Raw genomic sequence first — 15,392 nt, forward strand, 5'->3', positions numbered from 1 at the left:
ATTTGGTGATATGCTTCTGCTAAAAATGGAAATCTTACCTCTCAGGTCAGAGTTTTCTTATGTTCAGACTACATTATGTAATGCCAGGGATTTAACAATTTAGCAGGTTTCCACCCCTAGGCAGAAATGTTGTGTAAGTTTGTTTCTAAATCCACACTTGCCAACTTCAATCGTTTATATTCTTTTCATTGTATAAATTGTACTAGTATTGTTAGAAAACTTTGAACTAAATGCAGATTGCAGAACAGATAGTAAAAGACTAATGGTGAACAAGTAACACAAATCTTATTACAATGAAATAGTAATTCATCAAATAACCCCTATGGTACTATGCTCCGGTCTTCAATTTGAAATGGACATAGAAATACAGACCAATATAAAAAAAATCTCCCACAACAAATAGACGAAATAGTAGAATTTTTTAAGCCCTCTGCTGCATAAATTCAAGTAGGACAAAAGGTAATCACATACCTAGGAGCCTTGCAAGTCTTAAGCCCAGTTTTCTCATCAAAGGGATGACTATAAGACCTGGGGCAAACCGTCTTAAACAACCTCCCAAACACCGTTGGCTGACACTTCTCCGCCCTAGAAAAATCTCCTGTGCAGCAAAACCTAGGAAAACCAGTCGCTAAACAAGGACTCTTACACCCCACAACCTTCTCTTGTGTCTTAACCACCAATGCAGCAGGACAATACATGTTCAAGTTCACCTCACACGCAGCGACCCCACAACCTCCCATCATCTCCCTCCTGACAAGGGGAACCATAGAGACAGGGAGATTGAACCCATCAACGGTGCTAACATCATAAAAATGAAGCGGGGAAGCAGGGGTACCGAAGGTCATTTCTACCACGGTGGCAGGGGGTTTACCGCCAATGCCCTTGCATTGTAGTAGGCCATTGCAGTCACCAGTTTGACAAGCGCCAATGCCTGTGTGTCTATCAAAATCACAACCTTGCCTTGCCCATACTCTGCCTGACCAGTTATGAGAGACTCGAAGAAACTGTCGTCGGCCTGAATGCAAGCAAAACCCGCCTCCTAGAGGTGTATTCTGACCGCCGGTTGCTAGTATTCCCGGCCATATGGTGTTGTTGCAGTTATTCATTATTATTAGTTGAACGGCATCTGCCAAAAATCAAGCACTACATTGTTAGTAAAGGAAGATTAAAAAATACTACCAGCAAAATATAATGGAAGAGAATAACCTGTAAAAGAGAAGGGGAGAGACAGAATTAAGAAATGAATCGGAAATGCCATTTTTTTTTTACTCTTGGTGATGTTTGGATTGTAAAATTTGGTGAAACAAAGAGAGACTATATAAAAAGGAGGGTAAAACGGTTAGTGGAAGAGTGGGCAACGGTTTATTTCATTAACTTCCCCATTACTTTGATTATTTCTTCCGATCCACTCTTATTTTTTAAATTTATTTATTTATTTATTTATTTATTTTTACATGTTTACATCTCAAAATTAAGCATATTCAAAAGTTCATCAGCAACATAAATTATCTATATATTGCAAATTTGCAAAAAGTAGGAAATTTATGCAGTACTATGTACTTTGTACTTCTTTAGTTGTTGGTCAAAATCTAAACATAATTACAAATCTTACAATCAAGCAAGACAAATTCTTGTGTAAGATGATCTCATTTCATAAGATGAAAAATGTCATTTTATTTCATAAGAAAAGTCATTGTTAGTTATAAAGAACGCCCCTATGACCTTGAAAAAGTTGCCATTTTTTACATCTATCTCACACAAGAATTATCCTATAAGAATACACCATAAAAGCAGGCCAAATATTGCTTAGGCTATTGCATATATGATATATGCATTAACAGTTTTAACACTATTATATGTCAAAAAAGAAAAGGTTTAACACTATGAACAAACCTCTAATTTATATACTAAGTCCATGGAGGATGAACAAATTCCCTCTATAAGTAATTGTCCTTGGCTCGGCCCCAACGCACCACAAATGTCCCTGCAACTCTAGTGTTTTGTTCATCCCAGCAGTTTCCCATACAAACTTAAACAATCCAAGAGCTCGATCTAATTGCTTTATCCCGCTCCAAACCATTCTCTCTTCCGATGATGTCAACAATTTCCCCATGCACAAGCATAACTTATCCTTCTCACCAATCTCATATAACCCGCCAGACACCTCTACCTCCATGTCTCGTACACTCTCATGAAGATAGTATCTTACAAGTGTAAACAAACATTGTGACGAGTGACCCAATGTCTTCAAAAGTTTCTTATGAACTAAGCTTTCATGATGTTGCACTTCCTTGAACCCGATATCTCTATCAACTAACACATCTTTAATCTGAATTAGCCCTTCTTTCATCACCTTGAGCTTTGACACATGGAATGATAATCCTTCCTCTCTTCTTAAATTATCAATGAGGTCATTGAACATTTCAAGGACCTCTTCCCACTTCCGTGATGATGGAGATACAGCTGATTTATATGGCTTCGGCCTCATCCATGAAGAAGCATCCTCATCTTGGCGACAAGCTGTTTCAGCTAAGAAATTTAAACAAGTAGTAACAATTTGCTGACCCATAAATGTGGCCTTGCTAGGTGTCTCAGAATCCAAAAACATCATCTCTCTTTTCAGTCCCTCCAATATTTCTTCAAGTGCACCTGTAAAAATCCTGTGCTGTGCAACCTGTGGGCATATGGTAAATCGGACTGTCTTCCTTTGTTGCGCAGAGACGTCCAGATAGTTGCAAACTTTGGTGAGGTTATTCACAAGCAAAGGCTCCCTCTCAACTGGGTTGGTAAAACAAACAGGTGGACTGCATTTTCTACCTGCCATTGCAACCCTCACATTCTTCATCAGTTCTTCTTGTACTGATGGATGCCCAAGAAAAGCTCTGGCAAGCGCCTTAAATCGGAGCATCCTATTAAGAAGGCGTTCATCTCTGACAGTTGAATTGTCATTGACATCCACTAACCTTCCATCAACCAAATCCACATTCTTCAGCAATTTGGACAATTTAATCAACCTCGGAAACACGTCGTCGTACCATCCAAGAGGTAAGCTTTCTTCACTCACTGGTACTGAACAATACTGAAGTGCTGCATTCAAATACAGTGGTACACTTTGCCTGGTTCTGATGACATACTTTGGACTACATACATGAAACAAGTCCTGTACAAATTTACAAGCTACAAAATTGTGCCTCATTTACTTTTAACCAGAATTCATACCACCTCATTTCTATTCATTGATCTTACCTGCAAGAGATCAAAGACCACAGCTCAATACCAATAATTCACCATCTATCCAGTAAAGGCGCTAAATCGGTGTATTATGCCTTTGTCATTTTGTCCAAAAGATAACAAATTAAAGCCATCTATTTACAAACACACAAAGGAAAAAACTCTATATGAACACACGTTGTACAAATTTACGAACTGTGGCGGATTCAGGATTTCTAACTAGGGGTAAAACCGAACATGGCAACATTATTTCAAAACAAACAATTGAAAAAATTCATTTACTATAACATTCAAAATGTCATAAACAATCACATTACAACCTAAAATGTACACAAACTTGAAATACTTGCACCAACTAACCAATTCAATAGCTTTTGAACCCAAACCAACATAATCTAAATAAATTCAATAGCTTTTGAACCCAAACCAACATAATCTAAATAATCAATCAAGTAATCAAACTAATCCAAGGTAAAGTTCACATTTTTCATATATTTATGCAATTACAAATTTGAATCATTAAAGAGAAGAATTAATTACTGATATCAGTGAACTACTACTACCTTATTGCTACGCCACCGGGAATTTCTCCCCGGAATCCACTCTTCTCCGCCGGAAAACGCTGCTCCTCCGCCGATAATCGGAGAAAGAGAACAAGAAGAGAAAGAAACTTAAGAAAGTAATACTAGTAATTAAAGTGTAGCGGTTTATATAACCCAAACAAACCGCTGAAAACCGGCGTTTTGAGATATTTGACCCGAACCAAACCCTAATTAAAAACTTCGGGTTATTAATTTTTTTAAATTGGCTTAAAACCGGTTTACTCGGTAAACCTTGTGTTAATCAATGCAAAAGAACCGGATCAGCCGGTATCAAACCCTCTCTAAATCATATCTAAAACGCTGCGTTTTGTATTCTTGGTTAACCGGTTCATCCGGTTCTTATCTTCTTCGGTTTATAAGCCAAACCCTTGATCCCCCTTTTTTCCTCCTCCTCCGGTTCTCTCTTTCTCTCTCCTAGCAGATTCGCTTTAAAACTATCATGTAAGTTTTTTTTAATTGTTTATAATTGTATTTTTAATTTTTAATTATTTTTAACTTATGTTAATTTTGATGATTCTATAATGGTTCTTTGTACTTAGTGTTGGATTAATTTTTTTTTAATTGATAGTTGCTTCTTATATTCTTTAATCACCCGCTTAATTTTGTTTGCCATACTGTATTTTACTTTTACTTTTGTCCCTTCCCTGTATATGTTTTTATAGCTTGTTGTATAGGGTAGCTTATGTTGATTGATTTCGATTTCTGTTGTAGGTGTCGTATGACTTTTGATTAATGAATTAATATCGGATTTTGATAAAATGAGTCAGCTTTATGTTGCAATTTCATGGACACTGATTACTTTTTGTTTCCCATTTTCTGCCTGTTTATTGAATTTCATGAATCTTAATACTTAGTGCTCCAAATTAATTAATCCATCACTCATATGATTTGTCTATACCCTTTTGTTCCTTCAATTGGAATTTAATTGTGTTATGTATTAATTTATATATGCATTTTGATTTATACCCAGTTGATGTAATTGGTTGCTTAAGGCTATAATTTTGCAAGAAATGAGTTCTGGCTTTGAGGCAGTGCCCATCAGTTCACAAAAACATGACCCAGCTTGGAAGCATTGTCAAATGTATAAGGATGGGGATAGGGTTCATTTAAAATGTATATACTGTTTTAAAGTATTTAAGGGTGGTGGAATTCATAGGATTAAAGAACACTTAGCTTGTCATAAGGGTAATGCATCCACTTGCCATCGGGTTCCATCCGATGTTAGGGAAGCGATGCATCAAAGCCTATCAGGTGCGGTGGCTAAGAAAAACAAGCAGAAAAAGAATTCTGATGTTTTTACTAAGGCTAGTGTTGGTATGCCTTCTAATAATGATGATGTTGATGGTTTTGCTAATGACTGCGGTGCTGGTGGTGAGATTCAGTTGATTGCAAATCCTATTGCCCTTGAGTCTAGCTCATCGATGTTGGCTGAGGAAGGGATGAGTGTTAGAGGGCCTGGGAAGAGAAAACGGGGGAGGCCCCCAAAGAGTGCTTTGATTTCCGTGGTTAGTAATGGTACTCCGGTTCCTGTAAGTGACAATCATGCTGTGAATGAGATGCAGGGGTCATTGAAGAAGCTTAACTCTCAAGTTCACTTGGCTGTAGGGCGTTTCTTATATGATATAGGGGTTCCTCTGGATGCTGTAAATTCAGTCTATTTTCAGCCTATGCTTGATGCTATTGCTTCGGAGGGCACAGGAGTTTTGGGACCCTCACATCAAGAACTTCGAGGTTGGATTCTAAAGAGTGCAGTTAATGACGTGAAGGCAGATATGGACTATTGTGCGAGAGCATGGGGGCGCACTGGTTGTTCTGTTTTGGTGGAGGAATGCATTATAGGGAAGGAAAAGGAAATGACAGTCGTCAACTTTCTGGTGTACTGTCCAGAAGGCACAATGTTCTTAAAATCAGCAGATGTGACCAACCTAATGGATTCAGCTGAAGCAATGTATGATTTGATCAGAGAAGTGGTAGAAGAAGTTGAACCAAAAAATGTAATGCAAGTGATTACACCCAATGATGAATGCTATGCTGCTATCGGGAAAAGGCTTTCTGAAACTTATCCTACTATATATTGGGCTCCCTGTGCAGTAAATTCGATAATATTAATGCTCGAGGACTTTGGGAAATTTGAATGGATAAATACTGTACTAGAGCAATGTAAGTCAATAATGAGGTTTATCTATAATCACAGTGTTGTCTTGAATATGATGAGGAGGTATACTTTCGGCGTGGATTTAGTGGTGCCTGATCTTAGTCCTTCTGTCACCAATTTCAGAACAGTGAAGCAAATGGTCGACCTGAAACACAATTTGCAAGCTTTAGTTACATCACAGGAGTGGGTAGATTCATTTTATTCTAAAAAGGAGGGTGCATTGGCTATATTGGATCTCATAAGTGATCACTCTTTCTGGTCATCCTGCGACCTTGTTGTCCTCCTAACTGATCCAATTTTGCAAGTGTTGAGCATTGTTAGAAGTGAAAAGAAACCTGCTATGGGATATGTGTATGCAGGACTATACCGAGCCAAAGAAGCCTTGAAAAGAGAGTTTAGAAAGAGGGATGAGTATTTGACTTATTGGAATGTCATCGATCTGAGGTGGGATCGGCATCAGCAACTACCACTTTATGCTGCAGGCTTCTACCTCAATCCAAAGTTCTTTTACAGCATTGACGGAGATTTGCCTGGTACAATTGTCTCTGGAATGTTTGATTGCATTGAGAGATTAGTTCCTGACACCAAAACTCAAGATAAAATCATCAAAGAGCTCAACTCTTACAAAATGGCTGCTGGGGATTTTGGGCGGAAGATGGCAATCAGAGCTAGAGAGAGCCTGCTACCCTGTAAGTATTTAGATGTTGAGGTTATTTGTTTTTTTACATTTTGGGAAATTCTCTTTGGTAACACTATAGTTTTTACATTTCTCAGTGGTGAATTGCGAAAAATCTTAATATCTTCGGTAAACCTAAATTTTTTATATTATTCAATTATAACATTAATGATAAAATTTAACTATATATTTAACTATGGTTAATTAGTTTTTTTTTTTTTTAATATTTATTTTAGAAATATTTTTATTAAAAAAATCACCCATCTCCCCGACAGCCAGCCACGTCCTCCCCCGCTCCAACCCACGCCGGCGCCCAGCCTTACCTTCGCCGGTGCACCGACGACCGGCCTCCCCCTCCCCCCCCTGCGCTTCTCTTTCCCCTTGAACCACCATGCCTTCCCCGAAACCAACTCCCCCAACCCTGAAATCCCCCTCGAAAATCCTCAAATTCTCAATCTCTTCTCCCTAAATGAAATCAGATTAATTCCTCAAATTTTCGAAGCTTTAGGGTACGATTTTGCTCGGTTTTTGGGTTTGATTTCGCTCAGTTTTGAGGGTTATTTTTGCTCGATTTTAGGGTTCCTTATGTTCGATTTAGGGTTTGAAGGGGCGTTTTTCGCCGGTAAGGAAGGGGACACCGGCGATGGGAGGAGAAGGCTTGGTCATAGGAGAGAGAGGAGGGGGTCACCGGCGGTAGGAGGAGAATGTTCGGTTAGAGGAGAGAGAGGATGGTGGTGGAGGAAAGGTCGCCGACAGTTTGTGAGGGTGTGGGAGGGCCGATTAGGGTTCTTCGAGTGTGGTGGGCTTGGTGGGGGAGGTTTCCAGGTGGTTTTGGGGGGTGGGGGCGGTTTCCAGGTGGTTTCAGGGGTGGGGGAGGTGAAGTTCCAAGTAGTTTCAAGGGAAGTGAGGTGGAAATTGAAGGGGGAGGGGAAGGGCTGTTCGCCGGCGCCAGAAAAAGGGAGGGGGTCTGGGTGGCGGCGGCGCCGGCAAAGGGAGGGGCTGGTTGCTGGTTCGGTGGGAGGGTTGGGTGTTTTTTTAAAATTTTTTAAATTTAAGTTAATTATTAAAAAAATAATAGAACTAACCATGGTTAATGATTTTAACTAAAATGATTATTATCTTTGGTAAACAATAATACAATGTTACCAAAGATAATAAGTTTTTTTGCAATTTACCACTGAGAAAGTAAAAAAACACGGTGTTACCAAAGAGAATTTCCCTTACATTTTTATTGTATTCATTAGTTTTGTTGCATTTTTTTTCTTCCTGATATTGTTAGAAAAGCTAGTTGTTGATGAAAAATGTTGAGGCAACTCTACCTTACTTTATCAATAATTGTATTTCTGCAAGACAAAAATCTTTAAACTCGTATTAGGTGTCAAATTATTCTTCAAAGGATACCCTGGTAATATTGAAATCCCTGTTTGGCAAGCTTTTTGAAAACGTAGTACTTATTTTGCTATCTACTTGGAATATATGAATATGATGCAAAAATTTAAATTATAATATGAAGAAAAGATTGGTAACTTGGTAAATTTACTGCTTCTTTCCTCTCTGCCTGCCTATATGTGTCAGTTGAGGTTGTTCAGGCCTTCAGGTTGCTGACATTTCATTCTTTCCAGGGAATTGTATTAAATTGTGGTTATCTATCGATGTGTGTTTGAAGTGCTTGAATTAGCTTCCTGTTTGATTGAAAATCAGTCCTCCATTAACATTTTTATATGTAATATTTACAGCTGAATGGTGGTCTACATATGGAGTTACCTGCCCAAATTTATCACGTTTAGCTGTTCGTATTTTAAGCCAATGCTGCAGTTTAACACATTGTAAGAAGGATCTTATTCCACTTGAGCAAATGCACAGCACTGTTAACCGTCTAGAACATCAACGACTCACCGATCAGGTCTTTACTCAGTATAACCTACGGCTGAGACAAATGTGAGTACACTGGTCTGATGATAAATTTTGAGGATAATATAAGTATAGAACTTCAATTTATCTAATTTGTTTCACAGGGCTCAAAAGAGCAAGGAACAAGACAATACGGACCCGCTATCAGTGGACAATCATGCTAGCGTTGCTGACTGGATAGCCCGAAAAGATTTATGCTTTGATGACCATAGAAGTTCTGACTGGATGTCAATTGAGCCGCCCTCACCTAGCAAAATGCGTTTGAAATCTTCAGCTGACGAAGTTGAAGAATTGAGCGGTGGTAATGTGTTTGTCTTCGAGCTAATCAAACTCGCCTGGCCTGATTCTGGCAGATATTTGTGTCACCCAAAATGCAATAAGGCTATTTTGGCATTAGGCCTGATCTCTCCAGATATAAGCTGGACTCTTTTGGCAGCTGCCTCAGTCCATGATGAGCTCTAAGCCTCTAATTTATCTGCTTTCTGACATATTTCCTTTTGATTTGCAGGTTTTGATGATTATGAGATTTTTGGTGGAGCTAAGGATGAGGAAGATGCTCTAGCAGATAATATAGAAGGCCAGTAAGCAGCAAGTCAGATTCATACTCGTAATGAGCTTCAGTTGGACATCATTTCTCCTGATTTCAGAGTCTTTCTGATCGTGAGTTATGTTTGTATTTTTTTCCCCTGTGATCGAGAAAATGTGTACACAAGAGAAGATTTTCAGCTAGAACTGGCATTGATTTAGAGAATGAAGCGGTAGTGTATGCTATTAAAGTGACTGAGCATAGAGGTTTATCAAGAGGGACAATTTTGGCGGTCTGAGAATACTCCCCTCTGTTATCAAGCACTTCAATGTTTAAATCATTGTGTTGATTAAGCAAGTTTCCGGCTCACAAGTCTGCTTGTAACTTTTTATTTAGGCTTTTAGATGAGTAAGGCAGAATCCTAGAGTGTACAGACGAGATACAAGTTCTAGAAATGTGAATATGTAGATCAGTGACAAAATGTACTGTATCTTTAGCTGCTACTACTGAATAGAATGCAGAATTGTCAAATTTGATGATATTCTTCCATGAGTATATTGGAACAAAATCTTCTATCCTTCTAGCTTGAACTAATAACAATTACTATCTTTGTTTCATATTAGCTGCAACAAATGGGTATAAATTGTCAATAATACCTGTTGCGAATCCTTGCAACTAATCTAAACGGAGGTAGCATAGAAAAAACAATTATGAAGGATAGAAGGAACATGAATAGTTTCTATTCCACGAAGCTTACATAGGTAATCAGAGATCAAAGCATTCGATTACATGCTCAAAGTGCTGAGAGATATACAAAATTATATATGTATATATACAACAGGAAGTTTCGAAATATCAATACCTAATTATGCAGCCAAAAATCAGTAACTCTACACTTCAATCACAAGCGCAAAAATCCTAAACAAAAACTCAATAATGAATCCACGTAGTGATAAATCATGTTAGACAATTCACATTTCCCAGTCTATCTACCTTCATGGGCTTCATCTCCACCAGACAAAGATAACAAAGAAACTGAACCACCTTCAAGATCCATATATGAAGCAGGAGGATATGTATGTACATAATCCTCAAATTCTCCAGTACCATTTCTTCGGCTGCTGTGGCTGTGCCTCTTCCCGCTATATCCACCAGGTAGAATTATCTCTTCTGGCAATTCAGCCTCCCCATCCAAATACCTCACCAATTGCCTCATTGAAGGTCGAGAATCAGGCGACTCAGCAGAGCACATTAAGCCCAACTTCAAAACTATTGCTGCCTCCACCTCACTATAATCGCCTACCAACTTAGGGTCCATTACATCAAGAATAGCACCCTCCCTCCATCTATCCCACACCCAATCAACCAAGAACAATTCCTCAGGTAATGCCTTGGGCTCAATAGGCCTCCTCCCACAAGCAATCTCCAACATCAAAGCACCAAAAGCAAACACATCAGAGCTCGTCGTAGGCCTCCCAGTTCGTGTAAGCTCGGGTGCCAAATACCCAAGAGTTCCCACAACCCGGGTAGTGCTCGGATCAGTCCCATGCTCATATAGCTTAGCTAACCCGAAATCACCTAGCCTACCATTAAAGTCAGCATCAAGTAACACATTACCTGCCTTGATATCTCTATGTATCACAGTTTGCTCCCACCCTTCATGTAAATAACACAATCCAGAGGCAACCCCTTTAATGATATTAAACCTCTGAACCCAGCTTAATACCATTATAGGGTCAGCAAACAAGTACTTATCCAAACTACCATTTGGCATATAATCATATACCAGAATCAAGTCCCCTTTACGCCGGCACCATCCAAGCAACTGCACCAGATTCCGGTGGCGTAACCTACCTATACTAGCAATCTCAGCAACAAACTCCGGCAATCCTTGCCTTGAGTCATGGGAAATCCTCTTAACTGCAACTTCGGTATTCGAATTCGGAAGAATACCTTTGTAAACCCTCCCAAACCCACCAAACCCAAGAAGCATCTTGTCCTTAAAACCCCTTGTAGCTTTCCTAAGCTCTTGATATGGAAATCTATGAGGACCAACATCAAGCTCCCATGACTCAATAATATCCCTATTCTTATACAACCATACCAAATAAGCAGCTAATCCAATCAAAACAAAAAATGCAACCACAGATCCTATTGAAGCCCCTAAAATCAACCCAAAATTAGTCTTTTTAACCCTTGGTAATTTAGGAAGTGAAGACAGATCAAGAGGGGTTGCTTGACCATTAACCTTAAAACTCCATCCCAATATATAATGTGAACTTGCAAGCAAACCAGTAGACCCAGAAAACCCAACATACATAAATTCATCTAAATAAGAAGAAAGGTCTACATCATAAGATAATAAGCTTCTTTTGGGTTTTTCAGAGGAAAGAGAAAGACTAACATTTAGTTGATGATTTCCAGAATCATAATCAATCCAACACAAAATTGTTTCACCACTCTTCATAGTAATATTCTGGGCAGTTGAATTCCCATCAACATAATAAGCTGCAGTAGCAGAAGCATTAGAAATCATACTATTAATGTTAATACCAACATGATTATCATTGATATCCTTGAACTCAAAATCTTGAACTTCATCAAATTCAACTGCAAAAATATGATTTGTAAGGTTCCCATTATCAGATGAGTTTAGAAGTCCCAGATATTGACTGGGTAAAGCACCAGGAAGCTCTTTACTAGGAGCTAAAGTGAAGGCAAATCCATGCCCACCAAGTGTTTGAAATTGGGGCACCAATGCAAAAGCAAAGATTGTTGAAAATGATACAGCTTTTTCACCATCTTTTGAAGATTTAACCCTAATTGGAGGTGGGTAAAAAGCATGACCAAGAAGTCTAGATGTATCATTGGTTAATTGAAGGATGCCAGTGTTAAGAATCTTGGCAGCTCCATTTAGAGCTATGTTGTTACCAACATGGTTGAATCCATTGAAGTAAAGCTCCTGGGTTTTACAGAGATTTGGGGTGTAAATTAGGAAGAAGATGAAGAAAACCCAGAAAAATTTGAAGGGTAAGGCCATTAAAACAGAGGTTATTGAGGGAATCATGGTAATTTTAGCATAGTTTAAGTGGGTATTTTTTTGACCAATTGATGAAGTAGATTTTGGTGGTTGGATTTTGAGTGAAAAGGCGGTAGAGAACTAGAGATGAGGAGAGAGAAAATAGTGAGAGTGAAAAAATATTTGGAAAGAGTATAGAGAATTATTTAGAGAAAAACATATGCAGTGGTTTCACATGGCAAATATACTAAACTCCATTTGTCCATTTTTGAGAAGTAATAATAGAGTAGTTTGGGATAGGGAAGATGAACATTCCAATTTGAGTTGGTTCTTGCTTTTGTAAAGATCACAACTTTATTTAGGTTTCAATACACATTATTGAGGGTTGTCACTATCATTTATCAAAGATCTAACAAGTATTTACTCTATCTATTTCTAGACAAGAATTTTTGATAAATTGCACTATTTGTAAGTGATTTCTATTATGTGTCTGAATCGTGTATTCAATGTCATTTATCATGTACAACTCTTCTATGTATGTATATCAAAGTTTTGTAGATGGATACATATCCTTACTTTATCTTAATTTGGCCACAATGATTCATTTGTTTTTGTATATATTAGTAGCAAGAGGAGGGTTTCACCTAACTTGGATACGAAAGCATATAAAAAAGGGAGAGTAATCATCAAATTCGTGGAGATTGTGAAACAACATGGGGTTTTAATTTACTACTTAATATTTAAACCATTTGCTTATAAATTACATTTTAATAAAATATACAGAGTATAAAAGATGTATGTCTGAACCTTTCTCCTTAAACATATGAATACATTCACAAAAATTTACCAAGCATTATCCAAAAAAGTGGATACTTGTATTTGTACCACACAAAAATTATTTAATAAATAAATACAAGTAAAATTACTTTACCCTACAATAACTTTACTAGGCTTAAATTTATGACCAAACCAACATCTTTGACATGTTTAACTCATTGCCAATCACGTCCATCACCCAAAAAAAAGAAAAATTAAGTAAATTAGCACTCTGTTTTGATTATATAATGAATTGAAGAAAGGTACAAGTACAATAATTAAAGTTATAACCCTATCCCTATCACTTGTAGAAGAAGTAAAAGAAAAACGACAATAATTTAATCAAGATTACAACCAACCTGGCTATTAAGTATTGACAAATGAATAAAATTGGTTTGATACATATGGTTGTTTGGTGATGTCCATTATCTTTGCTATATTTTAACTACCAATATCACTATTTTATGCATGAGGTTATTAGTTAGGACCTTTTTACACCAAGTGTCCCAACTAAGCAAAAATACAAGTAATAGAAAAATAATAATAATAATAATAATAATAATAATAATAATAATAATAAAATTTAAAAAAAAAAAAAAAAAAAAAAAAAAAACATTCTAAGACCTTGTTCACATTTACTGAATTGAACTGAACTGATCGGAGCTGAATTGGACTGAACTGAATAGAGCTGAAATGAATATTTTATGAGAGAATAAAATTAGAAGCTGAACTGAACTAAACTGAACTGATTGGAGCTAAATTGAACTGAAATTAACCTAAAGTAAACGGACCCTAAATTTTTTGTTTTTGGCTCTTCTTTGTTTGAAATTATGAATTGATAACTCTAAATTTATACTCTTTCTTTTCGTTATTAGCTCCAACTAACAACTTTCCATTTTCGGACTACATCAAAACTTTAAAAACAGTGCATTAAAGCATCCTTGATTAGTAGTTTAACATAAAAACCAAATAATTCCCTTTGCCCTTTTTTGTTTGCTCTACCGGAATAAAGTTAGCTTATTAACTTTTTCATAGGAAGGATTTAACGTGAAAGAAAAGTGGTAAGACATAATCAAGTGATTATGAAAGCAAAAATTAACATAACTGTAGTTTCTTAGAACTAAAAATAGGATGAGACAAGAAATAAAGGGGCCAAAAAAAATATGAAGCAAATACTCGAGACTGAGGAATATCTTTTAATTAAGTTTTATTTGATGCCTCTAACACTCAGCAATCTTTTAAGAAGGCTATTTAATTAAAATATAAGACTCAGCAGTCAGCACAGCAATCAGCATGCTGATAATGTCCGTAACCTTAAACAGATGCACAAAGTAGAGTACAGAGTGGTTGACCACTATTATTATGTTGAAAATTAGGTGCGCAAATAATGGTTTTAGGTAAGTATGCATTAAATATCACTTGATAATTCCACTTACTTCGATCTGCAGCTAGCCCACAAATGTATTATGGTGTGTAATTCTGTAATCAATTTTTGTCGATTTAAATGTTTGTTCAATTCTCCCTAATCATATATACCTTATTAATTGTTTGAGCTTGTCATGAAAAGTATGTCTATATAAACTGCGGAGTACATAAATAATCATATTCAACCATAAATGTACTACTCATATTAAGTTTTCAAAAAAAATAAATCATACTCCCTCCGTTTCAATATGATAGTCCCATATGAAATCAATCACATAAAATAAGAAAAGGTGAGTATTTGGAATCTAGCATTAAAGTAAAAAACAATTCACAAATAGTTTGCCTTATTTAATTTTTTTTATTTTTTTTAAGGAAAACATTAGTAATAATTGCATAAATCAAGGGAATAATTTCTTTACATAGAGTCATGTTATTAATTCACAATAAATTAATCTAACCACTCATAATTTATTATGTATAAAATAGGAAATAAAAACTAAGTTAAAAGTGGAATACATTCAATATGGGTAGATCTTTTTGAAACGCCCAAAATAGTATATGGGACTAACAAATTGAAACGGAGGGAGTAATATTTAAGTAGTTAATAAAGTAATGGATCTATTTAACGAACACCCCCAGAGCGTTGGATAAACATTTAAAATATTGCCTAAAATGATAGTATTAATTTAGGAAAGCATGACAAAATCACGCGTCAATCGGTGTAATTAATGTTTATTTTTTTTAATTTTTCTAATTTTAACTAGCTTATCCAACGTTTCTTGGAACATTTGTTAGTTTTTATCTAACGACTAAAGGGCCCTTTTCCATTAACAATTTCAAGTTGTCACTATGAAAGATACCTCGCACCTTTCATCTAATGACTAAAGGGCAAGTTGATTATTATTGTATAATTTCGGTGGAGAACATATGCTAAAACATTTATCCTATTACAGAAAGTGTTATATTGTGTATTAAGATTCAATTGACATGGTGGTCAAAATTAAATTAAATTCATTTAAATAATGATTATG

At 36.6% G+C, this 15,392-nt stretch overlaps 2 protein-coding genes and 2 pseudogenes across 2 annotated transcripts; 1 reads left to right on the top strand and 3 right to left on the bottom strand.

Annotated features, from left to right (window-relative positions):
• Positions 1–443: 443 nt before the first annotated feature.
• On the bottom strand, positions 444–1,106 carry LOC145555492 (thaumatin-like protein pseudogene; annotated as a pseudogene).
• On the bottom strand, positions 995–3,985 carry LOC145642359 (uncharacterized). The gene is made up of 3 exons (XM_081693509.1): positions 3,795–3,985; positions 1,894–3,246; positions 995–1,126 (listed from the first exon to the last, which is right to left on the bottom strand). Exon 2 carries the CDS (start codon positions 3,194–3,196, stop codon positions 1,901–1,903), a length of 1,296 nt encoding a protein of 431 aa, XP_081549635.1. The 5' UTR covers positions 3,197–3,246; positions 3,795–3,985; the 3' UTR covers positions 995–1,126; positions 1,894–1,900.
• A 224-nt stretch (positions 3,986–4,209) lies between these two features.
• LOC145642358 (uncharacterized) lies at positions 4,210–9,678 on the top strand. The gene is made up of 5 exons (XM_081693508.1): positions 4,210–4,274; positions 4,804–6,677; positions 8,401–8,602; positions 8,680–8,876; positions 9,084–9,678. Exons 2-5 carry the CDS (start codon positions 4,844–4,846, stop codon positions 9,158–9,160), a joined length of 2,310 nt encoding a protein of 769 aa, XP_081549634.1. The 5' UTR covers positions 4,210–4,274; positions 4,804–4,843; the 3' UTR covers positions 9,161–9,678.
• Positions 9,679–9,819: 141 nt separating this feature from the next.
• LOC145556621 (L-type lectin-domain containing receptor kinase S.4 pseudogene) lies at positions 9,820–12,435 on the bottom strand (annotated as a pseudogene).
• Between the last annotated feature and the right edge of the window lie 2,957 nt (positions 12,436–15,392).

Source organism: Chenopodium album, chromosome 8 (assembly GCF_948465745.1).
Source record: "Chenopodium album chromosome 8, dcCheAlbu1.1, whole genome shotgun sequence".
In the NCBI taxonomy this organism is placed as follows: Eukaryota; Viridiplantae; Streptophyta; class Magnoliopsida; order Caryophyllales; family Amaranthaceae; genus Chenopodium; species Chenopodium album.